Raw genomic sequence first — 25,832 nt, forward strand, 5'->3', positions numbered from 1 at the left:
CTAACTTTCTTGGAACATATCTCCGAAAATATAGCGAACCAAGATCTAAAATTTGAACAAGATATTGCCCGAGATGTCTTCTCATTATTCTCCAAGTTTTATTTTCTGAAACCTCCTAGAGAAAAAGTTATACCAAAATTGTCACAATGACTTGTTTGAAACAACAAAACGTAGGATCATGAGCTTTGATACCAAATGTTATGATCTTAGTGCCTTAAAAATGGTAAAAAACCAATAATTACAGTCCTCTTCGAGTGGTTTCCTCTGTTAACAATGAATACAATGTATAAGACAAATATTTGGTGATCCTAAGACTACGTCTCCTTAGTGTATATATAGGAGACAAAGGGTACAATTTTAATAAAATGGGACCATTACTGGTTTTAGCCTACATTACAATATAACAATAGAAATGTAATCACTCAATATTTAGGGCTTAATAAGGGGTTTTTGGGTTAACATGGGGCTTAACATTCTTCCACCTCTCGCGTTCAACTCCAAGCTCTCTAGGCTTTTGAGGTGGTCAATGTTTTTTGGGAGCCATTTCCTCCCCACATTCGTGAGGAATTATAATCATTGGAGACTAAAATAGGACAGGAACAATGTACCATTCATGATTGGGATATTGTGAGGCTCGTTTGGCAACTAGAACCCTGACATAGGGAGTTCAAGGGATTGTGACACAAAATTTTGGAAGATGGTTGATTTGTACTAGCACCTCAAAATGCTTATAGGGATATTGATGATAGATCGTGATGAGGCCAACACCTCCAAGTTTTGCTTCAAGGCTTCAATTTTGTATTGTTCAACCCCTCCATAGGGTGTTGCTATTCACATTATACACTAGTTTCTTTTATGTCTACGCTTATAATTATTTTGTTTATGATATATAGGTCATAGTTTTAAAAACAACAACAAGGCTTTCAAACAACCACCTATCTAACCGGGCTTCATATTGAACCTGATTTGAAAAAAATACACAAAATAGTTAGTTTTTAATGAAAAGTTATTTTTAAGATTTCAAACCATGATTCCCAATCATTAGAGGTAGAATATGGAAAGTTTGCTTGTCTATATACCATTAAAGGGTGAAAATATAAAAAATGGCATTGAGTGCAACACATATCAATGAAAAAATACATAATGAGTGAGGGTCTAAATGGCCTCTATTGTCCAAAAACATTGCTACACGCTGTTAAGCCACTAATCTACTACAAATCACTGATCAACACGATCACTCATGAAACTCGTCACCACTACTAGACATGGGATCATCAATAGGAGGTACATAAACATCATTTGGCTTAGAGTATGAGGACTCAATAGACTCCTCAAGGATGTCTGCAACCTAAATAATAGTAGTAGTAGTAGTAGCAATACTATGTCTAGTATGTTGAAAATAATCGAGAAAGGGTTCCTTGATTTGTGCCTTAATCAAAGGAACCACAATGAGTTACTCCTTGGCATGTTCAGGTTTCCTATAATTTAGGACAATTTCCTAAAAGTTAGGAATTGTTCCTAAAAATCAAGACGAGTTTAGAAGCAGTTAACTAATGTGTTAAAGTGGAAGGCCGAGTTATTAGTCTTCTAGTGCGAGTTAATTAAGGAAAAGAGCGTGTGTTTGAGTCTCAAGTCCTTGATTTGAGATAGGACAAGTTGCATGAGTAGTTAACTCATGCTAACTCAATCAATCACAAAAGCAAACTCCTTAATTAGAAACTCTCTAAACTTAGCCATTCAAATTACTTTAAATGTAGGAATGAAGGCACAATTTGATCAATGTCTTGTGAGCATGAGTTGGTGAGACAAGGCAGTAGAGAGCATGGGTTGGTGCTTGTGTGTTGAGGCTTTTGCGAGTTTGATAGAGAGAAAATTAGGGATTAGCAATCTAGCAAGGGTTTCAAGCTTGGTTCAAGGCAAGAAAACTAGTTTTTTTTTTTTTTTTAGGCACAGGGTGAATCAGTAATTGCCAGACCTAATCTAAGGAAGACCCAGGATCAATTCTCGTAGCTGCCACTATAACACCAAGAGTACATCCAACAACCTGCAAGCAAATATACTAATTTCTTATGATTTTGGCAAGAGCCGAGACTCACGGATAAGGGGAGTCTACTCCTTGAGCTGCACACCATAGCAGGATAATATACTCAATGTGATTTGACCCCTGACCTAGATTAAAACAAGTTGTATTTGTAAGAGATCTATTGCTCAGTTTCTAGTTGGGGTTTTTCCAGTTGGGTTCCTTAGAAAAGTAATGTGTTTTTTATTGTGTGATTGTGTTTATTTTTGTTCCTATTCCGCTGCAAAATTTGGTAGCGAAATTTTGTGTTTATATGAAAAAAATTATATTTTAGATTGTTTGAATTAGTAGATCAGAATTTTTTGGATTTTCTACATAGTAGAAGCACGAGTTCGGGAGGGAAATAACCCCCGGTTTCCTCAAGAACCACCTCAAAACGCAGCTCATGGGCTATCATATGTTTTTTTGTTTGTTTGCACACTGTTTTAAAAACCGGTCGTTTTGACTCCGATTCGGTCGAGTTGGTCCAAGTCATAGCCCAATTGGGTTGACTCGGCCTTTGAACTAGATCGGTCGGCCGGGTTGTTACCGAGCCGGCCAAGTTGGCTAACGACTTGGCCGACTCGGTAACAACTCGGCTAGCTTGGCCGAGACCGAGCCAACTCGGCCGGTTCGGTAACAGCGGCCGGTCAAGTCACTTCAGCGACATTTCTTTTTGAAATTTCATTTTTGGGGACTCCTTGGGCTTCCCTATCTGCTCATGGGTTTCCCTGTCTGACTCTGATCCCTAGTATTGATATGCTATTCATGGTAATGTTAAATTCTTAAAGTAAAAGGATGAAAATGAAGATTAAGGAGAACGTCATCCTTTTACTTAATTTTTTAACATTACCATGAAATGACTCAGGATGTTTGAGAGTGGTTCTGGCCTCATTGGATTTCATATGGAGAAAGTAGAATTTTAGATTTCATTCAAAATCCAGCAGACTCATCAGTTTTTCAGGATTTCAGGATTAGGGGATTGCAATGTTTCCATTGAATTTTGTCATGTATTAGGGTATGGAGCTCGTATTTAATCAAAAGAGCACCAATCCCTCTATGTACCTTGATGTTAGTGACATTGGTTGTCGAACTCCTCTCGGATTCACTCCCAAACCGGGAGCTTCTGAAAATGTCTCTCCCGCTCCCGTTTTCGCTCCCGCTTCCCACTTTGGCTCCCGCTCCCAAGTAACATTGAGCTAGATGATGTTGGCAACTCTAGCAGTAGCCAGTAGTACTGGTCACAAACTTTTGTTGTAGAGGCCATTTCTAGCCTCCTTGGTTATGTGTTTTTGTTTTGATCTCTATATCATCATCGTGTATGTATTGGACAGTGCACTAGGTGCCATTTTGATATAATGGATATATTCATGAGCCTACTTTGATCATATGTTGTCTTCTATCTATATTCTAATGCTGTGTGTTTGGAAACATGAATGAAAATCTTTAAAACTATGTGTTTTTATAAAAAATAAATATTTAATGTATTTTTTACAACGATCGAGTTATTGAAATCGAGCTGGCCGAGTCGATATCGAGTCAGAGTCGGAGTCGGAGTTTTAAAACATTGGTTTGCAGACATAGTTTTTTTGTTATGATGAACATAGCACGAATTTTGGAGTCTGGACAAATGACTTATTCAAGTGCTGTTAGTTTGGTTTCCCAAGTGGCAAGCCAACAATACTAGAAATTTTAAATAAAATTCAATCTTCATAATAAATAGATTCCGTAGCTTACAAAACATAAATAACATTTGACATCAAATTCAACATGAAGTTTGAGAAACCTTAATTGTTTTAATTCCTTTCGTTAATTATGGCAATATTGTATTACTTTAAGCAAACCTTTACATGTCTATAGCTATTGGTTTGCCACTTAGGAAACTAGACTAGTAGCACAAATATGGGTATTTAGTAAAAATTATCACATCAATAGTCATGTAGTGTTTGCAATTCACTAAGCATGCTAGCCTTGTCTCGTGAAATTGCATTAGGTTTTTATACAATTTTTTTAAATAATTAAGAATTCCCTGTAGAATGAGAAATTTTTAATTAAAATTTCATGTGGAACGAGGATTTTTTAATTAAATTTTATGTAACAAATAAAAAAGTGGTACTAGGAAGTTTTGTATGACATGTAGTTACTCGTTTTTCATGCTCACAGTGCAAACATTACCTTAGTGCCCACTTTTGGGTGGGAAGTATTAATTTTTCCTTGTGAAAAACACTTTTACTCAAAAAAAGTGAGGAAAAAGACATAAAAATCAAACATGCCAAAAACATGTCTCTAGTTAAGCTGAGGCTCTCAATCACTTGAGAGGAGTGAGTAAGCACTCAAGAATTAGTTAGTCATTAGAGAGGTCGAGTTAAGAGGCTTAACGGGAGGTTGAGTTAGCTCACCCCTTAGAGGTTGAGTTGATCTCACTTAAGGGTCGAGTTGGGCCGAGTCAAGGTGGAGTTGCAGGCTGGGTTGTACCATTAATTGAAGGTCGAGTTGAGTGAAGTTGAAGGATTAGTTGAGGGAGTTAGTATGAGTCTACTCTTAACTCCCTCTTCATACAAGTTCACTCCCTCATAGAGCCTACATATCCCTGTAAGAGCTATGCATGCCATCTTTGGAACTCACATTGCCATCTTGGGATTTTCATTTGCCTTGAGATTTTGTTAATTTTAGATAACAATGGTATGTTCTATGTATGCTTAAGAGCAATTTACTTCAATTTTTCTTATTAGCTCAATATCAATTTCCAAATTAGCAATCACATTAACATGAGGGTAAATGCAGATAGAATATAAATAAAAAGCAGAAGACAAGCCAAGTGAAGAAGATACAATATTTGGCGGATGTTAGGGAAAAATCCCAATGTGGGGAAACCCTTTGATCAAGTCTTCTTATTATTTTTCAAAAGTTCAGCAGAAAGAGAGAGAGTACAATATACAAAATTCACTTGTCCAAACACAATGAAATTTGTCCAGTCAAATTGCAGTCAACAATATGCCCTAACCAGAAAGTCAACGCTGGTCAAATCAGCAGAAATCTTCCTCCATAACAGCTCCGTCAAACCTAGTCAACTCGACCTCCAACAATAGTCCAAATTAGCCCAAAACAGTCTTGAAGAAATCAGTCAAACTTGGTCAACTCACAATCAAAGTTGCGGTCAAACTTGCTACGATCAACGCTGGTCAAACAACATAGAAAATCTCGGTTTCTATGCCAAAGAATGTAGCCTGCCCAAACATAAATATTCCCACAAAAATCACAGTCAAACAAGGTCAAACGCTGCCTGGTCAACGCTGGTCAAACCTGTTGCAACTTGGTCAACACAAAAATCAGAAAACCCTAGTCAAACTTTCGCACGTGTGGAGGAGAAGAAGGCTGCCTAAAGTTTGTACGACCCAATCAGATGAGGAGAGAGAGAGATATGTGTGAGATGATGAATGTCCAAATGAGGTAGATGCTCCTTCTATTTATATGCAACGTTGAGGGTGAAGAGACGTGACTTTTGGGCTTCTGAGCCTACATTAGATTGCTGGCCGACCTTGACAATTTGTCCATAGAAGAAATAAATTCATAATTCCATTTATACATGTCAGAATGAGATGATCTTTAGATCAATCCTACACCTCTCAAAAAGAGGAATCCAACAAAAATATCATCTCCATCATATGAGCAAGGTGGAGTTTGGCCCTAGTTTCCAAATTTAACACTCCCTCTCAGCTAGGGAGAACTCCACCTGCCAAATCATCTGTCAATCTGTACCATCCCTATCATCCCTGCTCTGTTATGCTCTGTTGAACTATGAAGAAATAATGAAGAAGAAATGATCGAGAGTGTATCATACCACTCTCCATTGACCCGAAGTCGGTGTCCATTGATCCCAGATCAATATCAAACACCCTAGCATAGGGAGTATGGTAGTACACGATGTGTCCATTGGTAGTACTATGGTCCCTATCCTCTTTTCCCAACTCATTGGCTAGATGAGAGGTACTTCCCATTAGTCCCGGACTACATGGGTAAAATGTATCGACAGGAGAAGGTGAACCACTCATCTTGCTCATATGCCATAGGAGAAGGTGAACCACTCATGCTGCTCATATGCCATAGGAGAAGGTGAACCACTCATTCTATGCATATCTCAACCATCATGGGGTATCACAAGGGAAGGTGAACTACTCACTCTGTACGCAACGCACCACTAGGGGAAGGTGAACCACTCACCCTATGGTTGCTCATCGCTCCAAGAAGTACCCCAAGCCCCTCGGAGCTCCCAAAGCTCAATATCCAACTCAAACGGGACCCTCATAAGAGGGTCTCTCCACGACTCCAAGTCGTTCACGGAAGGTTAAGAATTTGACCTTCCTAGGGGCTTCGTAAGAATATCTGCGACTTGATCATCAGTCCCAATGTGATGGAGCCTTATTGCTCCCTATTGTACCATATCTCGGATAAAGTGGTAACTGATATCAATATGCTTGGAGTGGTCATGAAACACAGGATTCTCAGAAAGATGAATCCCACTTTGGTTGTCGCAGAAGATCACGGTGGTATCCAACACATGTCCAAACAACTCACTAAAGAGCTTCCTCAACCAAACAGCTTCACAGGAGGCCATACTAGCAACAATATATTTAGCCTCAGTGGTGCTCAAGGCAACTGATTTCTGCTTCTTGCTCATCTAGGATATCAAAGCAGAACCTAGTGAGAAGCAACATCCAGATGTGCTCTTATGATCCACCACGCTTCCAGCCTAGTCAACATCAAAATAACCATGGAGCCTCACATTCCCGACAATGTATCTCAGTCCATAGGTGATTGTGCCCCAAAGATATCTCAGAGGATTCTTGGCAGCAATCCAATGTATGTGATGAGGCTCGACCATAAACTGACTCAATGTATTCACTGCAAAGCATATGTCCAGATGAGAGTTCACCAAGAACATCAAGCCCCCCACGAGTTGACCATACTCAAAAGGATTTCCCAAATCGGGCCCAGTAGCACTTCCGCATAACTTCTTGAAGTTAGGTTCCATCAGAGTAGTCACGGACTTGCAATCCACCATCCCAAATCTTTCAAGTAGCTTCACAATGTATTTTCCTTGAGAAAGGAAGATCTCTCCTGGCTTTTGCCAGACCTCCAATCCTAGGAAATAATGCATCAGTCCTAGGTCCTTCATCTTGAACTCGGAAGCCAACTCCCTCTTGCATTGATGAATGAGATGGTCTGCACTTGTGAGAAAGAGATCGTCCACATAAAGTACCAAGATGAAAGGTCTATCATTCTCAACCTTAAAGTAAAGGTTCGGATCAACTTCACTTCTTGTAAAACCCAACTTCATCAGATAGCTGCCGATCCTCTCATACCAAGCCCGGGGAGCTTGCTTCAACCCATAGAGGGCTTTCTTGAACTTCGAACCCCTCGGGTTGTTCTACATAGACTTCCTCGTTAATTGAACCCTGTAAGAAGGTGGTTTTGACATCCATTTGGTGTAGGATCCATCCTTACGAGGTAGCAAAATCTCACTTGGCTTTTGCCAGACCTCCAATCCTAGGAAATAATGCATCAGTCCCAGGTCCTTCATCTCGAACTCGGAAGCCAACTCCCTCTTGCATTAATGAATGAAATGGTCTGCACCTATGAGAAAGAGATCGTCCACATAAAGTACCAAGATGAAAGGTCTATCATTCTCAACCTTAAAGTAAAGGTTCGGATCAACTTCACTTCTTGTAAAACCCAACTTCATCAGATAGCTGCCGATCCTCTCATACCAAGCCCGAGGAGCTTTCTTCAACCCATAGAGGGCTTTCTTGAACTTCGAACCCCTCGGGTTGTTCTACATAGACTTCCTCTTTAATTGAACCATGCAAGAAGGCGGTTTTGGCATCCATTTGGTGTAGGTTCCATCCTTACGAGGCAGCGAGGGCTGTAATCGAATGGATGGTGGTATATCAGGCAACTGGTGCAAATAACTCATCATAGACCAAATCTTCCTTTTGAGAGAAGCCTTGAGCAACAAACCTGGCCTTGAACTTTTCAGTACTTCCATCAACTCCAAGTTTGATCTTGTAGAGCGATTTCGAGGAGACAATAGATTTGTCCATGGGTCTAGGGACCACATTCTAGACATCATTCTTCATAATCGACTCATACTCTTCGTTCATAGCATCCTTCCATATTGGGTGCTTCACAACTTCTTCGAATGTGCAAGGCTTAGTTTGAACGATGGTGCTCATGGCAGCTAAGTACCCTTGGTACCTATTCGGCTTCTTACTTTCACGAATCTCGCCCTTGGTGCAATATGTCTCTTGGCATCTTCGAGAGTTTCCCTAAGCCATGGGGGTCTCCTTTTTGAGGAGGAGGGCTCATGAGGAGGTGGATCAATGGGATCCATTGGTCCTTCAACATCGGGGACCACATCCCAGACATCATTCTTTATAATCGACTCATACTCTTTGTTCATAGCATCCTTCCATACTTGGTGCTTCACAACTTCTTCGAATGTGCAAGCTTAGTTTGAACGATGGTGCTCATGGCAGCTAAGTACCCTTGGTACCTATTCGGCTTCTTACTTTCATGAATCTCCCCCTTGGTGCAATATGTCTCTCAGCATCTTCGAGAGTTTCCCTAAGCCATGAGGGTCTCCTTTTTGAGGAGGAGGGCTCATGAGGAGGTGGATCAATGGGATCCATTGGTCCTTCAACATCAGGCATCAACTCATCCTATAGTTCTCCCTGCTTTCATATATCAACTTCTTCGTCCTTCCTTGGAATAGGAAGATTACTAATCTTCCCAAGGGCAGTATCTTCATCGAAGGTGACATATGACTTATCTTCACTTCTCTTTGACCAGGCACATAGATTTTATATGCCTTAGAAGTTTCACTGTAGGTGACAAATGTTCCGTTCTTCCCAGATGCATCTAATTTGCTTCTCTTTTCTTTTGGCACATGAAAATACACAGGGCTACCAAAAATTCTAAAGTGAGAAACATTAGGTTTCTTACCAGTGAAAACTTCTTTGGGAGTTTTGGAGTCCAAAGCTTGATGAGGGCATCTATTTTTAACATATACAACAGTGTTGGCAACTTTTGCCCATAAGAACTTTAGAAGGCTTTGATCATGAAGCATGGCACGAGTGGCTTCTATAATAGAACTATTCTTCCTTTCAGCAAAACCATTTTGCTCAGGAGTATATGCGCGGTAGTAGTCTCCCTCTTAATGCCAACTTCTCTACAATAGTCATTGAATTCATTTGATTCATATTCAGTTCCATTATCAGTCCTCAATATTTTTATCTTCTTCCCTGTTTGATTTTCGAACAAGGCTTTGAAAGAACGGAACCATGTGAACACTTCGTCCTTCTTCTTCAAGAAATAAATCCAAGTTTTACGAGAGAAATCATCCACAAAGATAGCATAATATAAGTATACCAGATAGATCAGAATGAACCAATTGCAAAATGTCAGTAGTCTTTCTATCACTTGAGGGGAATGTTCCCCTTGTATGTTTTGCTTCGGCACATCCTTGACAAACACCTTCATGTTCTACTTTAAATTCGGGCATACCTGTCACCATCTTCCTCACATCGGGTAGAGCCTTATAATGTAGATAAGCAAACCTCTGCTGCCATAATTCGGATTGAAGAGGTGTTGCAAGACATAGCTCCCAATGGGCTTCCTTCAACTTGATATAGGCTATGAACCCTGAATCCAAAAGTAAATGCTTCTTTGAAATTTCTTTTCCAAAAACGTACATTTCCATCGATGAATGCTACCTTGTATCCTTTGTCCTCCATTGCCGAGATGGATACCAGATTCTTCTTTAGATCGGGTACATAGAGTACTTCTTGTAGATGAATGGTGTTACCTTGATTCAATTGAAGAGTAACATTTCCAACTCCTTTCACAGGATAGGTGGCATTGTCTCCAAGAATTATTTCCAAATTTGTATATTTTTATACTAGATTTGAAAGAGCTTCCTTATACCCAGTGAAGTGCCTTGAGGCACCACTATCAATCAACCATTTTCCCAAGGTATCCGGTGGAGAGGCAGTAGAGAGGGTAGATATAAGATAAAATTCTTTTTGCTTGTTATCTACAACATTAGATTCATCATACTTGGAGTTTCTTTATCTTTTGGGAGGTCGACCATTTCCATGTTGAGTAGCGGGAGCATTCCTTTTTCCTTTGTTGTTGAATCTGCCATTCCTTTAGTTGTTGTTGTCCCTGAAATTGTTGTGGTTGTTGTTGTCATCATCCTGAGGTGTATCCCTTCTATTAGGACACTCCCTAGCGTAGTGGCCAAACTTGTTACAAATGAAGCATCTTCCCTTCCTTCCATCTTTGAATCTTGATCTTCCTTGACATTGCTTCTTTGACCCTGCATTGTTCTTCTTTTTAGCATGGGTGGAGAATGCAATAGGTTTGTTCCTATTTCAAGGCATGTCTCTCTCCATCATCCTTGTTTCTTGAGTACATCTAGTTAACAATTCAGTAAAACCTGGAATGCTGTGATTGTTGAGGATAGTAGTTTTGAATACATGCCATTCACGAGGGAGACCTCCAAGGGCAAGGAGAGTGAGCTCCCTATCAGCAATAACTTCCCCAATTGAAAGAAGATCATTTTTTGATCTCAGTAATCCTCATGAAGTAGGATTGGAAATCATCACCTCTTCCCTTCTTTATTTACTTCAACTTGGTTTTGAGAAAGAGGACATGGTTTGCATTGCTAACTTTGAACATGCCAACTAGCCTATCATACATCTCTTTAGATGTGTTCAAATTAGAGATGTATGCAACCAAATTCTTGTTAATAGGATCCCTGATGATCTTATTAGCTTTGACTTCCCCTTTCTTGTACTTTGTCTTAGCGGCAGTCGGTGCAGCTGAACGAGGTTAGTAATCTTTTTTTGCACAAAGTCCATACGTCCTGCTCTTCCAAAGTCAAATCAAGAGACATCTTCCACGCATGATAATCAGAGTTATCATTGAGCTTGTTATCAAGTTTGAAGTAAGATGCGGAGGCCATCGAATCTTGTCTTTCTCCAACAAATCTCATTGATTGCTCTTTTCACTCTTGCTTGGGCTTTGTCTTCACCTCAACTATGATACTATGATAATTTTAGATAACAATGGTATGTTCTATGCTTAAGAGCAGTTTACGTCAATTTTTTTTATTAACCCAATATCAATTTCCAGATTAGCAATCACATTAACATGATAGTAAATGCAGATAAAACATAAATAAAAAGCAGAAGACAAGCCAAGACAAGAGGACACAATATCTAGCGGATGCCAGGAAAAAACCCCAATGTGGGGAAACCCTTTAATCAAGTCTTCTTATTATTCTTCAAAAGTTTAGCATAGAGAGAGGGTACAAAATATACAAAATTCACTTGCCTAAACACAGTCAAATCTGGCCAGTCAAACTGCAGTCAACAAGATGCCCTAACCAGAAAGTCAACGCTGGTCAAATCAGCAGAAATCTTCCTCCATATCAGCTCGGTCAAACCCAGTCAACTCGGCCTCCAACAATAGTCCAAATCAGCCCAAAACAGTCCTGAAGAAATCGGTCAAACTTGGTCAACACACAGTCAAAGCTGTGGTCAAACTTGCTGCGGTCAACGCTCGTCAAACAACATAGAAAATCTCAGTTTCTGTGCCAATGAATGCGGCCTTCCCAAACAGAAATATTCCGACAAAAATTGCAGTCAAACAAGGTCAAAAGCGGCCCTGTCAATGCTGGTCAAACCTGCCGCAACTGGTCAACGCAGAAATCAGAAAACCTAGTGGAATTATCCAAAATTATACTCCACGATATTTTTATCTCACGACAATTTAGAAACACTTCAGCTAAAGCTGAACATGTGTCATTTCACTTAGTTTTTCATTTCCAGTCCAATTTAGTGGATGACAAGTTAACTCTACATGCTTTTTCTTACTGCACATTGATTTCCATTTTTGGGTAGTTCGACCTCCAACTTTGCCTGTGAGAATTGGAGGAATTAGAAGTGGGAAGGGGTTATAAATACATGTGGGGGCCAAGCTCACAAATCAAACTGTCTTCAGCAAGCAGCAACATTACTTTCTTGTCTCCATATTCTTTCTCTCTTCTCTTATCTAGCTTCCGCTTTGATGTGTCTGAATATTGTTGTTATCAATTTTGTAATAGTCATCTTGTTGCAGCCAGCCTTGTGGCCTTTGCAGAATAAAACCTCGTTATGATCTACTCTATCTCGTAAGGTTTATTCGATGCTTCAATTGTATGATTGTATCTTATGCAATTTGGTATTTTTTTGAGCTACTTTAAATGGTTAAATCTGCCACTTAATTATGCTTTCTACTTATTTATTTTTCATATTAAAAGCTGATTGCTAGAAATCATTCTACTTATTAAAAAGCTAAGTATTTTACAAACTTGTTTGGCTACTAACTTGCTGCTCAAACAGCCATTACTTTGCTCTGTTTTACATGCTATATTGTAGATTTATAGGTGAAAGCAACAATTGCTAAGCTAGGACACCCCTTTGAGGTTGGCAGGCACCAACTTGAAGGGAGAGGGAGATTTGCTAGTGACACTAAGGGCAGATTTTCCTAGATTTTTGTTGATTTCTGTTGCAGATTTTAAAAGATATTTTTATTCAGAAGCAATTTAGAAATCTGTGCTAATAGGTATACAATAGAAAAGCCATGGAAACCCTGAGTAACTTACCAAAATTAGTCGGAGAAGTGGTTCTCTTTCCAAAATCTCAGTGTTAATAAAGCTATTGTGCCATATATCTGAAGTGACGAACATCCTAGCTATGGAGTGTTCTTTGGATGGGTCACAATAATAGTCCAGGATGAGGGTGATCTACATAGAATAAAGGAAGCAAATGAGGTGACCAACCAAACTTACACCCTTAGCTGCCCATAACTACACCCTTAGTCAAGCTATCATGCGGTCCTTCTATCATAACATGTTTGGTTCTCACGAGCAATGATGGGGGTGGTTGCATGGAGATGAGGGTCCTTGCGTGTGGTGTCCGTCTTAGGCACCCTCCATGGGGATAGGAGGGTGCAAGAGCAATCTGGAGACTCTGCTTCCTTAGAGAATTGAGGATGCGATTCTATCAACGAAGATCAAGTGGGGAGGTATCATGGTTAAGACCTTCATTGGCTAATATGTCAGCCAATTTGTTCCTAGAGCACCAAATGTGTGAAGTTATGATCGTTGGACGCTAAGAAAGTAGTACGCAAATGCATTCCAAACCCCCTTCAAGTTTCCAACTACCAGAGATCCTTGAACATGGAGAGCGATGTTGAAGTCTTCTGATCATTTACATTATAAATTACGAGTCTCCTTCCATTATGAGGTTGGTACACCTTCCTTATATGGGAACCTATAGACCATATTCTAGAGCGTACAACTTTGCTGTGTTATTGCTTTCCAATCCTAGAGAGCCGCATATATGTGGAGTATGTGACCTGAATTGTTCCTGAAAACACCTCCAAAATTGGTGGGTCCTGGGTTACACTTGAAGGTGCTATTGAAATTTAACTTTACAAAGCTAGAGGGGGGGAGCTCCATGAGATGGGAATGCTGGGGGGAGAGGGATTGGAATTTAACATATGGGTGTTGAAGGGAGGGGATAAGTCCAAGGATATAAAAATAGAGGATTCAAAATTGTTGCTTCCGTTGAATATGTAACTAGTTTCCGTCTTCATAATTGTTATACTCATTTTAATATGTATCCTATGTAACAAAAAAGAGAAGAAGAAGTTATTATTAAAGCATGGGTTTTCATGCTATTTATTGATGGTCTTCTAGGTAAAAGCATGTTTTTTGTGCTTCTAGGATTTGTTAGCTCTTAGGATTTATTGTCACGAGTCAAAGGAGTCAAAATCATGTTTATTATTATTATTATTATTATCCAATTTTAAGGTCACCACCAAGCTAGACACCAAATTGGTGTATGAGACCCCTTTGTTTGTAGGACAAAGGACCCACCTCTGCGCATCGATTTGATTGTTAAGTCTACGAAGGCATACATACTCTACCCCCTTTTGGTTTGCAAGACCCTTCCGAGCAAAATGTAATTGTAAAAAGAATTATTTTTGAGTCTAGAAAGTCCAGGAATCTCCAAAAGTACAAGTCAGCACTGACAGTTACATGTCGGTAGGGAATTTGACGCCTTGGGAAAGGCTTATATAAAGAAGTAGTACGACCTCATTTAGCACTCACTCCCTTCACAAGTTCGATCTATCAAGAAAGAGTTCAATTTGAAGTTGGGTGAAGTAGAAAGGAAGAGCGAAGGTCTAGGAGAAGAAAGAAAGATGAAACATCTTGTTTTTGGGCTCTATCTCTCTCACAGATGTGAAATTCTAGGGTTTCCGGTGCTGCAGAAGGAGGCCGAAGTTGCAGGTTGTAGTAAGACGAAGTGTAGAATCTTGTAGTTGGAAAAGAGAATACCCTATCTTGACCTCGTTGACCTTGGGAGGAGCTATATTGCTCTAGGAAGGTCTCGAGAGGAAGCAAAATTAGGGTCTCTGGGAAGTTGCAAGGCCGAAATTGAAAGGTTGAAGTTGTAGGATGGGTTGGAGTATTGAAGCTGGCAGGTTGAAGTTGTAGTATTGAAGCTGGTTGGTGCTGAATCAAGGAAAGACTTCATGGAGGGCTGACTTGGTACTTGGAGAAGGACTTGGTCTGGGGTTTAGGTCTTTGTGTCTCAATTGAAGCAAATTCTATAAGAAGAGAAGAGTTTTCCCGGGTTTTGCCCTAGCTGAGAGCCTAATTTCTGTGTCCTCTGTTGTTGCTGTTTCGTTCTTAATATTTGTTTGATGAAAAGATCTAACTAAAGAACATCTGTTACTTTGTATTTTCCAACAACTTTATCAGTCTCTAGTGGACCATGGAGGTTCAAGGATAGATTCCTTGTTTGCTTTCTTTATTTGATCCATCTTCCAATACATACTCTTCAGTGGCTTTTATTCCTTTGAATATTCATCAAATTTTCTCCTTCTAAGTCTCCTATAGAAGGAATCCTGGAAATAATTTCCAATCACAATTGATGATTGTAGATCTCTAGTCTGTTATGGTGGCTATCGTGCTATCCCTGTTTCTCTCGGATTGGTGGAAAATGGCAGCCTTGTAGTCCCATTGATCTGAGGCAAAGGGGTAGGAGTTTATCAGATGCTTCATCTTTTTCAAATTTTTGGAAGTGTAAGTAACAAAAAGAGGACCCATGAATGCCTCGCTTTTGAAGTTTCTTCTAGGTAAGAGTTTTGTCGTGAGCCAAAAGCAGTTGGAACAGGAATATCTTCAGCCATAATTTTTGTTTCCAGATCTTGTTCCAGATCTCAGAGGGTGAGAGGTCTTCATGTTGCTAGACTGTAAGTTTGAGGGTTGCTCCATTGTTCATTGTTGCAGTCTTATCCTTAGTTTTTCGTGCAATTGAATCTCTTTAAAGGTGTCCCTTTTGTATAGGGTAGTAATCACTGTTTGTAGATTTCTGTGGTTGGATTTTGTAGAATGCAGAACTAGAGAGTGATTGCCAGCATTCATTGTTGCAGTCTTATCCTTAGTTTTTCTTGCAAACGAATCTCATTCCAGGTATCCCTTTCCTACGGGGTATGATGGAATGAGAAAGTTCGTTCTTCAAGTTAAATACTCCAGAAGACTTTAGGATACAAGAACATATATTAAAAGTATGAATGAGAATGATGATACAATTGAGAGTGAGGGTCCTGTATATATAACCAGGTAAGTACCCTTTCACGAACGGTCATGTTTGTAGGGACATGCCTCTTCCCTACTAATTATTAGTTAATTAATCATTGTTTATGTCAATTATTATTTATATTATTTTTACTATTTATATATATATTCACAGTATATTGAAGATATTGAGCAGTGTCTTCATGCCAGTTCCCATCATTTCCTGGCTCAAAAGATGGGTGTTCTCAATACCCTAGCTACGCGGGCCCTAAGGATCTCGGATAAGGAGAGTTTGGAAAAGGAGAAATCCCATCTCCTTGATGTCTTTGTTGAGAATGGTTATTGTAGATTCCTGGGTCATTAGTATTATTTTATTTATTTATTTTTATCTATTTTATTTTTATTTATCTATCTATTTATTTATTTATTTATTTTTATTTATTTATTTATTTTATTTTATTATTTTATTATTATTATTATTATTTTTTTTTTAACTTATAAATTTTATTATTAATATTATTATTATTATTTTTATTAATATTATCTTTAAATCATTTTAGGGGTTGGTCCCCCTAGGATAATATAATTTTAATATAAATATTATTTTAAATATAATTTTAATTTTAATATAACTTTATATAATTTTAATTATATTTAATAATTGAATAGAATTTTAATTCTGAATTAATTTTAGTTACTGATGGGACCTATTTGCTTTTTAATTATTTATTAAAATTTTAATTATTCATTAATATTGGTATTTAACTATTATCATAACATTATTTTTAAGGGACTGGTCCCTCTCTAGATTAATTTTTATTTATTTATTTATTTTTCCTAAGATATAATTTTTATTATTTATCTTTAACTAAACTATTATTAGGAATTATTTTTAGGTACTAATCGTACATAACTGTTTAATTATTTTGATTATTTATTAATATTTTTCATCATATTATTATTTTATTTAATGGTCTAGCCCCCCAGGTTAATAATAGGGTTTTTGATCCCTGGACCTAGTCAAAAGTCGCTGTTATCTTTTTAGCCGTTGGAGGCTTTGCTCTGTCTATTTAACCTGCTAAGCTGGATCTGTTTCTTCATCTTGTTTCTTCTTCATGTGGTCTTACCGTTAGTTTTTCGAGCAAACGAATCTCATTCCAGGTATCCCTTCTGTACAGGGTAGCAATCAATGTTTGTAGATTTTTGTGGTTGGGTTTCGTAGATTGCAAAACTGGAGAGTGATCCACAGTGTTCATTGTTGTGGTCTTATCCTTAGTTTCTTTCGAGCAAATGAATCTCATTCCAGGTATCCCTTCCATATCCTAGCGAGCTCTTCGTGATGCTTCCAATCTTTATAAGACCTACTTGAATTACTCTTACATTAGCCTCCAGCTAAGTCACCTGACACAGGGATTCGGGACACGTAGGATTCGGGATTCGTGGTGTCGGATTCGGGACACGCTGACCCCCCGGAACAGGACATGTTATATATTATTTTATTAAAATATATATATATATATATAATATTTAAAAATATATATATATATATATATTAAAAATTAGATATTATCATATTTCTTACACAAATTTTAATTTAGTAGACATATATATACATATATTTATATCAAATATAAATATATTATATGTTATATTTATATGATATAAAATATATAACATAAATCGACAATAAATTAAAAATGTGTAGTCCTCACTCTCAAATTTACCATATATATTGGACATTAACATATATTGAGCATATATATAATTAACCCAACGGTCCCCACACACCCATGTCAACGCTCATCCATGTCCCTACCTATCCACGTCAATACATCCACGATGATCCCACTCCTCAGTGGTCACCATGTCATTTGTGGTCCCAAATACCCACACGATCATTCGTCCATCAGACGTGCAACAACGAGTGCGGGTTTCACAGAAACGTCGAACATCTTGATCACGTTCAAGTGCTCACTGATCATGATTTGTTTGCAAGTCTGCCCTCAAGTCGGTTTTATCTAACTCGATGTGTCCCTTCATATTCAATCAAAATGACTATAAATATAAGCTCCGGATGATTCATTCCTCATCGAATTTTAACGCAAAAGATACATATGGTTCACAACTCGTGAACTGAGGAAATAAGATCAAATGGTTTCATAAGTTGATGGCAATTAAGACTTCTGGAAGTAACAGTAACACGCCCCTTTTAAGTTTTAACTTTTAACCTAGCAGCAGATCCGAAAACGAATCCGCAAACCAGGACTCGACAGGAAAATCGTGACACGCTTTCGAATTTAGAACACGCCCCTGGACACGACGTGCCACAAGAGGACACGACGAGTCCTGCCATCATGACACGTGTTAGGATAGAATCGTGTCCGATTCGCGATTCGTCCAGGGTTTTGGACGAATCCTGTTTCATAGGCCTCCAGTAATCCCTGGTGAGATTGCTCGCATTGCAGCGAACAATGATGGAGCAGGATGATGAGAAATGCTTGCTGGTAATAATGCTAAGAGCAATATGCACAATGGCAAGTACTGAAGATCTTGTAAGTGGGTTTTAAAGAATACCTGTATCTATTTTCTAGATGGGTTCTGGAGACTGTACAGAAGGAAAGATATTTTTTGGAGAGAGGGTTTCCATCTTCCCTGTATGGAGATTGATCCACAGTGTTCATTGTTGAAGTCTTATCCTTAGTTTTTCGAGCAAATGAATCTCATTGCAGGTATCCCTTCCATATCCTAGTGAGCTCTTCGTGATGCTTACAATCTTTGTAAGACCCACTCAAAATACACTTACATTAGCATCCCGTAACCATTGTTGAGATTGCTCGCAGTGCAGGGAACAATGATGGAGCAGAATGGTGAGAAATGCTTGCTGATAATAATGCTATGAGGAATATGCATAATAGCAAGTACTGAAGATCTTGTGAACGGATGTTAAATAATATCTGTATCTACATTCTAGATGGGTTTTGGGGACTATGTACAGAAGGAAGGATATTTTTCTGGGAGAGGGTTTCCAACTTCCCTGTTTGGTAGTAAATTTTGCTAGCACTACCTTCAGTCACGATAGTTTTGGGGGTGATATCTAGGTGTAATTACTTCTGACCCCTGACAAAGTCAATCTGTTTAATTTGTTTATTGAAAGGCATTATAGATTGCTGACATTAGATGAAGCAAGCTAATTAATAAATGTGCTGTTTCTTACTGCAGGGTGATATATGATCCCTTCTTGTTTGCTTTTAGCACCTCCTCTTCTTTTGTGTTCAAAACTAGTTAATGCGGGATGATATATGATGCTTTCTTGTTTGCTGTTAGGGCCTCTTCTTTTGTGTTCATGATATTTCTTGGAGTGATTTCTATGCTTCATCACTCTCAACTCTTGACTAAATCAATGTTTTTAATTTGTTTATCGAAAGCATCAAAAGGTTCTTGTTTGCTTTTAGTGCTGCCTCTTCTTTTGTTTTCTAAACTAATTAATATATGTGCTGTTTCTTACTGCAGGATGATATATGATCATTTCTTCTTTGCTGTTAAGGGCCTCTTCTTTTGTGTTCATGATATTTCTTGGAGTGATTTCTACGCTTAATCACTCTCAACCCTTGACTAAATCAACGTTTTTAATTTGTTTATTGAAAGCATCAAAAGGTGGTTACATTAGATGAAGCAAATTTGTTAAGAACTATGCTGTTTTCTTACTGGAGGATGATACACAACCCCTTATTGTTGATCTTAGGGCCTTTCAAAAGTTGAGTGTATTCTGCTTCTCTATAATAGTTTGATTCTAGAACCTAGCCTAGTGTGTTCTGCAAAGAGTTGAGTGTATTCTGCATCTCTAGTAACAGCATTAGGCAGCAGCTGGTAGTAATTTATTAGGTTCTGTAACATATTTGTCTCAAAATGTTCCTTATTGTGCATACTTGGCTGAAATTCAAGGGTGCTGACAATTTGGTGACTGGAAATGTTGCTATTCTATTTATATCTGTGCATTCCCTTTTTGTGCGAAAGTGGTGGTAAGTTATGGCCTTCTGTTCTTATCTAGTGGTCTTTTTTGAAAATTTCTTAACATATATTACTCAAACTGTTCATGTAGGTATGTGGATATCCAATGTATGAACTGAGAAAGGACTGCTTTGGGCGAAGAGATGAGATTTTTAACATAGCAGATGCATATCATCAATGGGCTTCTGTGCCAATGACAGCTAGACTATCGATCATTGTCTCTGTCCTATTTTGTTTGACTCTGAATGACCCTAGCAATGCATTGAATCCTGATGGTAAGTGGGTTCTTATTTGGGCCCATTGAATTATAATTTTGTTCTTGATATTGTTTATTTGCGCCCAGGATAACTTGTTTAAAATTTTCAGGTGAAGTGCTACTTGCTTTCAAGTCACAAATCATTGATTCTGATGGTATTCTTAATCGATGGAAAAAAGAGGATCCAGATCCCTGTGGTTGGAAGGGTGTTACTTGTGATAATGTGCTGAAACGGGTTATTTACTTGTGAGATTATCTATTGGATTACCACACCTTATTCTTGTTACTGTTGTTTTTTGATTCTGTTCTTGTGTTACATATATTTTATTTTCTTTAACAGTGACATGAGAACATTGATGAATTCTCTGCTTTTGTTTTACTGTATATTCACTGCTTTTGTTCTACTGTATTTTCAGGACTCTTCCTTATCACAAACTTCGTGGTTCTATATCACCTGAAATGGGAAAGCTGAGTCACTTGGAAAGATTGTATGCCCTATCCTAGTCTCTGTATAGTTTTATTTTGGATCTACTTCCAACTGCATGACTGTCTGGCCACTTTAGTCTTTTACATTTCTGTCATCTATTTCATTTGTTGTTTAATCTAAGTTTCTTATTGTTTTCTTTTTGGCCTTACTTCTCACTGATTCATCTATCGTTGGATTCTAGACCGCTTGATGTTTAAATTATATTGTGGGTTTTAGCTGTTTTTATTTGGACAAGTTTTATTTTTATATATTGATGACTAGTTAATATGTTTTTGTAATTCATTTGTTATATTTTTCAGAGTGCTACATGACAACAATCTTTATGGCACCATTCCTCAAGACTTGGGAAATTGCACACAGCTGAGAGCTTTGTGAGTATCCTCACTAAATTTTCAGCCTGTTATGCTATTGGAATTATTATACAATTATGATATTTGATGAGGCTTACCCCCTTTTCCTCTTATTTTGCGTAACTTTCAATCCTAATTGTGTTTTCCAAAGGGTAAAATTATCCATTAAGATATTATCCTCCTCTTGCATCCATGAATATATTTATAAAAGAATTAAGTTCGCAGCTAGAAATTGGATTTTTTTCAAATATTATGACATCAATCTGTCTTTTGTTGGTTAGTGATTACTTGTTTGCACTTTTAAAAAATGTGATCTATTCCAGCAATATTTATTGCATTTGATTTGATGCTGAAATAGACTCTGGAGTCTGTTGGAAGGGAAAGGAAACAAAACACCAACTTTTGTAGCTCAAGTCGCTAAGTCCTGGCAAAATTTATATACAAGATGTGGTGCATGTGATCATGTTCTTTGGTTCTTGATTAATCTGCCTATTCTTTTTCATACCTAATGTCACATCATGCAACATCACATGATGACCTTTGGCATCAGTTACACCTAAATTTTTCCGTTTGCGGTACATTTGTAGACATGGACAGCGGTTTTTAGACATTGGCTTGTTGAACCAGACTTGGCATCATCAGATACATATTTTGGTCAGTTTGTGCAAAAATCCAATTTTAGGTACTCACCTATATCTAATGTGTAGGCAAATCCTTCACATACATTTGCCCACATACACATTGAGTGTAGGTGTCTTTGACTTTTTGGATGAGTGATGTGCACAAATTAATTGAAGATGTGAGCCCAAAAGCACTGAAACATGTGGTGAGAGTCTCTCTAACTAGTTTCCTTGAATAATGAAGAAAAGTACTTGAAATAATGATGAGTGTTGTGCGCTACCTTGTATTAAATGGAAGTGAACTGGAGACGGATAAGGTAAGATATGTTAAGATAAGGGATTGCTAGGTACCTCATAGTCAATACACTAGTGGGAGTACAAATATAACTCCTATGAAATTAGATCTAATATGTGAGATCTAAGACCTAGGAACTAACTAAAGTCTATCACCCAGTAAGGAGATAGAAAGAAGAAAGAGTCCCTCTTGATAGCTCAAGAGCTTGGAAGAATGTCTAAACTGAAGATATCTAGGGAGAATGCAGGTCTCTGTAAGTGATCTCTCCTACCATCTTGTGCTGAAACAAAGAAATACTTGATGGAACACTCTATATATGAACCAAAGATGGTGTTAAAAAACTAGGGTATATCAAACATAGGTTGAACACCTGAAAAAAACCACTCACATGGAAATCAAAGATCAATTCGTTAGTGTTTACATGGTTAGAACTCTCAAGGAGGGAAGTAGTCCACAACCCTAGCCCTGGACTACTTGAGTCAATATATTAATGCAAAAATAAAATAGATTATATGACCATCTCTCGACAACTAATCATTGGCAAATGTACCTTCATTCTCTTTTAAATAAATATCATGTGTGATCGGATGTTAGGTTTTGGTCCAAGTGCCACTAATATTGAGAAGAACACGATCATCATTGTTGGATTAGTTAGTTACAAAAGCACATCAAAGAAACATACTAAACCTAAAGACAGATTAGAGAAAGTTGAACTTAACTAACTCCTAAGTGTTTAAATATTCTAATAGTTGTAAGGTTTAAAAGTGTGTGTCTATGGTGCATCATGCTACTGGGAAGAGGTTGCCTTTGGCTAAGACTTTTAGAGGAAGAAAAATATTCACTGTGAAGGGAATTTTTGTCTCGGGGTTGAACACGACACCTTAAGAGTCTCATAGGTAGAAATAGGAGGTCAGATCTGGGAACTAAGACGAAGTTGCTCTCTACCTCCTCTTGCTGCCTTTGTCTACCTGAAGTTGATGTGAACCCACTCAGAACAAGTTGAGAGGAATCTTTGAGTGCACACATCTAGTGGCGATGTTTACTAAACAAATTTGAGAGAGTGAGAATCAGTGGGTATATAGGAACAAACCCTGGTTGGATAGGACCGAATTAACGATGTTTGCTCCCTCTTTTTTTTGTGAGGAAAACATGTAAATTTGTTGGACTTTGGGAAGTAGGGTAGGTCATTGAGAATCGAAAAATTATGAGACTCACTCAAGTGTAAGAGGAGCTAGCAATATGAAAGGGGTCCAATCATGTCGTCTAATGCTGTATGAGGATCCATTGTGGAGAAAAAAATATAGATCTCTAGTATGTGAATTGAAGACTTCAAAAAAGATGACATTGCCTTGTGTCATCTATTGGACGATATCAACATATACGTTTAGGTAGGGGTCTTGTTTAAATCCCATTGGAGATTGTAATTTGACGAAGTTGGGGGCAGGGGTGGGGTTGTGTAACAAACAATAATGAAGATATCTTGAGGAAGTGGGGACATGTCATTGACATAGACCCACATGAAAGAAGCAACATCATGGGTGGTGTAACACACCCCCTTATTGACTAGAGGCGGTTACTATGTCATCCCACTCTTAAGGTGAGATTATATATATATTCTTGGATCCAAAGCAAACACGATTTCCCATGCTTATGAGCATGAACAGGATATGTGGAGCACCCTAGTATGCTTTTATTTGGCATAAGGAAAAAACGGGAAGGAACTCAACACTCCCACTCAATCAAATAGGACCCTTGACTGCACATCATTGACAAGGTTTATTGGTGAATTGGATGCATGTAGTTAGTAGTTAAAATGTTGAACTAATTGACAACAAAAGCCTAGCGTAAACTAATTCAAGGCTGCTTAATATAGGCTCACTGTTTTGTTAAGTAAGATTCACAACATGCACCACAGCTAGTCCCAAGGGATGGCTGTAAGTCATGATGGATGGATAACATGAATTGAACCTATCCAACAACCTGCAAGGGAATTTTCCATAGTAACACGGGTACCACTCCCAGGCATTGGAGAGCACATACCCCATGCTCCCGCGCTCCCGGGAGCTTGGGAACTCGTAGGATATGTTCCAAAATTGCAGGGAGCTTCAAAGGGTACTTTGGAACTTTTCGGGAGCTTCACTACAACAGATTTTGACGTTTCAGGTACTTATTTTGAACAGATTTTCAATTTTCGGGTACCTATTTTGAGCAGAGAAGGTACCATTTGTTTATTTTCTAAGTGATACATGTCAGGTCAGGGGGATGGACTGCATGGGCTCTGTAAAGCAACAGAGACGTGGAGATGTAGCAAAGGTTTCAACAAAATATAGACAGTTGCCAGTCATTCCTTGGCAGCTTCTGTTGCAAATCTTGAAGTTCAACAATTTCAAACAAGTCTACTTTCTTGAAGTCTATCTTGAGGCTTTAATGTTAAGAGTCAACAAATTACAGTGATGGCCAGAAAGAGAACGAGCAGCGTGTTAGTCAGTTTCATTTTATAATTTTCCAAACCTGAATTTTGAAGTTGAATATAATATATTGTTGCATGAAATCACATAATAATCAAGTAATAATAGCCTTTTTTCGGCTTGGGAGTTCCGCATGTTTCTTTGCTGGCAAGGAATTTCAATGGCAAATTGTTGATGGATTGATATTTTGATTTTTTCTGGCAGTGTTTCAAAGTTCAATCTTTTACATGAAGCATGATGGAATCTGCGGGATGGAATTTGATTGGCAAGTTTTGGATGGAAATAAATAAATTATTTTATTTTTATTTTTAATATATATTAAATTTTAATATATTATATTATTGCCGCTCCCAACTTGACGTTTCTTGTAAATTTGGGCAAAGCTTCTAGCCGTGCCGGATACTTGTTCCCCTGTACACGAAGTACTCACATACTGGAAACTTGTGCAACATAGGAATTTTCTTTGTTTTACATAGTTATTAAGCAAATAACTAGAGCTCATCATTGTTCAAGCATAGTACTATCAACATGAGCAATTAATACATCACGAATAGTGCATATTCCAGGTGAAAGATGTTGTAACACAAAACCTAAGATATCCAAAGACATTGTGTGATGGGCAACGAGAAGATTTCAAGTTGATTTAGGCAGATTTCAGGCTACTTTAGCATACTTGAATATGCTTCTAATCTAGAGTATGTTTGGCTGAGTATCTGACCATTTTCTGGTGCTAGCAACCTGTTAAACTAATGAACTTCTATCCTTTGCACAGACCCCAGCTAGTGATATAAGCTCAGCCTCATAACAATAGTTACGTAGACCACTGGGTGCATTAATACAAGTGGTGGTATCAATACTTGTATTAACCTAACAACTATACTGTTGTTATGATGTTTTACTCCTTGTGATAGGGGTTTGCAGGGGACAAGCTCAGAGCAATCAACCTTCTTATATAAGGCAGAAGTTGCAATACAACTTAGATTTTGCCCCCTCCTAGGCCATATGCATGTTAGGTAGTTGATGGCAACAGGTTGTGTGTATGACTTGCAACAATACAGTTAGGAATTGCAAGTCAAGGCCATACTTAGCCTACGAAGAATCCACCTCATTAGGTTGAGGGCCACTGATGGTCTGCAAGGTTTATTAATTAAATTATAATGCTACTCCACCCCCAGAAATACAGAGGGATCATGTGACCTGTGTATTATAACCTTCATTACCATGCCAGATACACCCACATTGGGTCCAACTCAAGTATGATTGGTTTATAGTCCTATTCCTATATATACATACTCAAACTTTAGACAGTTACAGTTAGGGTTTATCATTGGAAATAGAACCCATAAACATAATACATATGCGAATTTCTCTAGTGAGTCAAAATTCAACGGAGTTACAGCAATTCATGCAACATGAGCTTCTATTCCCTGCTATGTACACATATATGAGAAATTCACATGGTCATTGAAGAGGGCAGATACAAATGAGTACAAGGAAGTGCCGACATATGTGAACAATGCCCACCAGCTACAAATTTCATACCTAATTTGAGTGTTAAGTCACATCATTATCCCCAAAGGTCCTTGGGACACTACA

At 38.1% G+C, this 25,832-nt stretch overlaps 1 protein-coding gene across 9 annotated transcripts in view; it reads left to right on the top strand.

Moving 5' to 3' along the window:
* The window catches only part of FEI1 (Leucine-rich repeat protein kinase family protein), a 211,627-nt gene that overhangs the window by 18,809 nt on the left and 166,986 nt on the right, over nucleotides 1-25,832 (top strand). For all 9 annotated transcript variants that reach the window (XM_089460401.1, XM_089460397.1, XM_089460393.1 and 6 more), the window contains exons 3-6: nucleotides 19,852-20,035; nucleotides 20,127-20,262; nucleotides 20,433-20,504; nucleotides 20,803-20,874. In XM_089460401.1, coding sequence (XP_089316527.1) covers nucleotides 19,867-20,035; nucleotides 20,127-20,262; nucleotides 20,433-20,504; nucleotides 20,803-20,874 — 449 coding nt within the window. In that variant the 5' untranslated portion in view covers nucleotides 19,852-19,866. The remainder of the gene's footprint in view (nucleotides 1-19,851; nucleotides 20,036-20,126; nucleotides 20,263-20,432; nucleotides 20,505-20,802; nucleotides 20,875-25,832) is intronic.

The sequence above is a fragment of the Pinus tabuliformis genome, chromosome 7 (genome assembly GCF_031772625.1).
Source record: "Pinus tabuliformis cultivar Carrire ecotype Pingquan chromosome 7, CPIR1, whole genome shotgun sequence".
NCBI lineage: Eukaryota > Viridiplantae > Streptophyta > Pinopsida > Pinales > Pinaceae > Pinus > Pinus tabuliformis.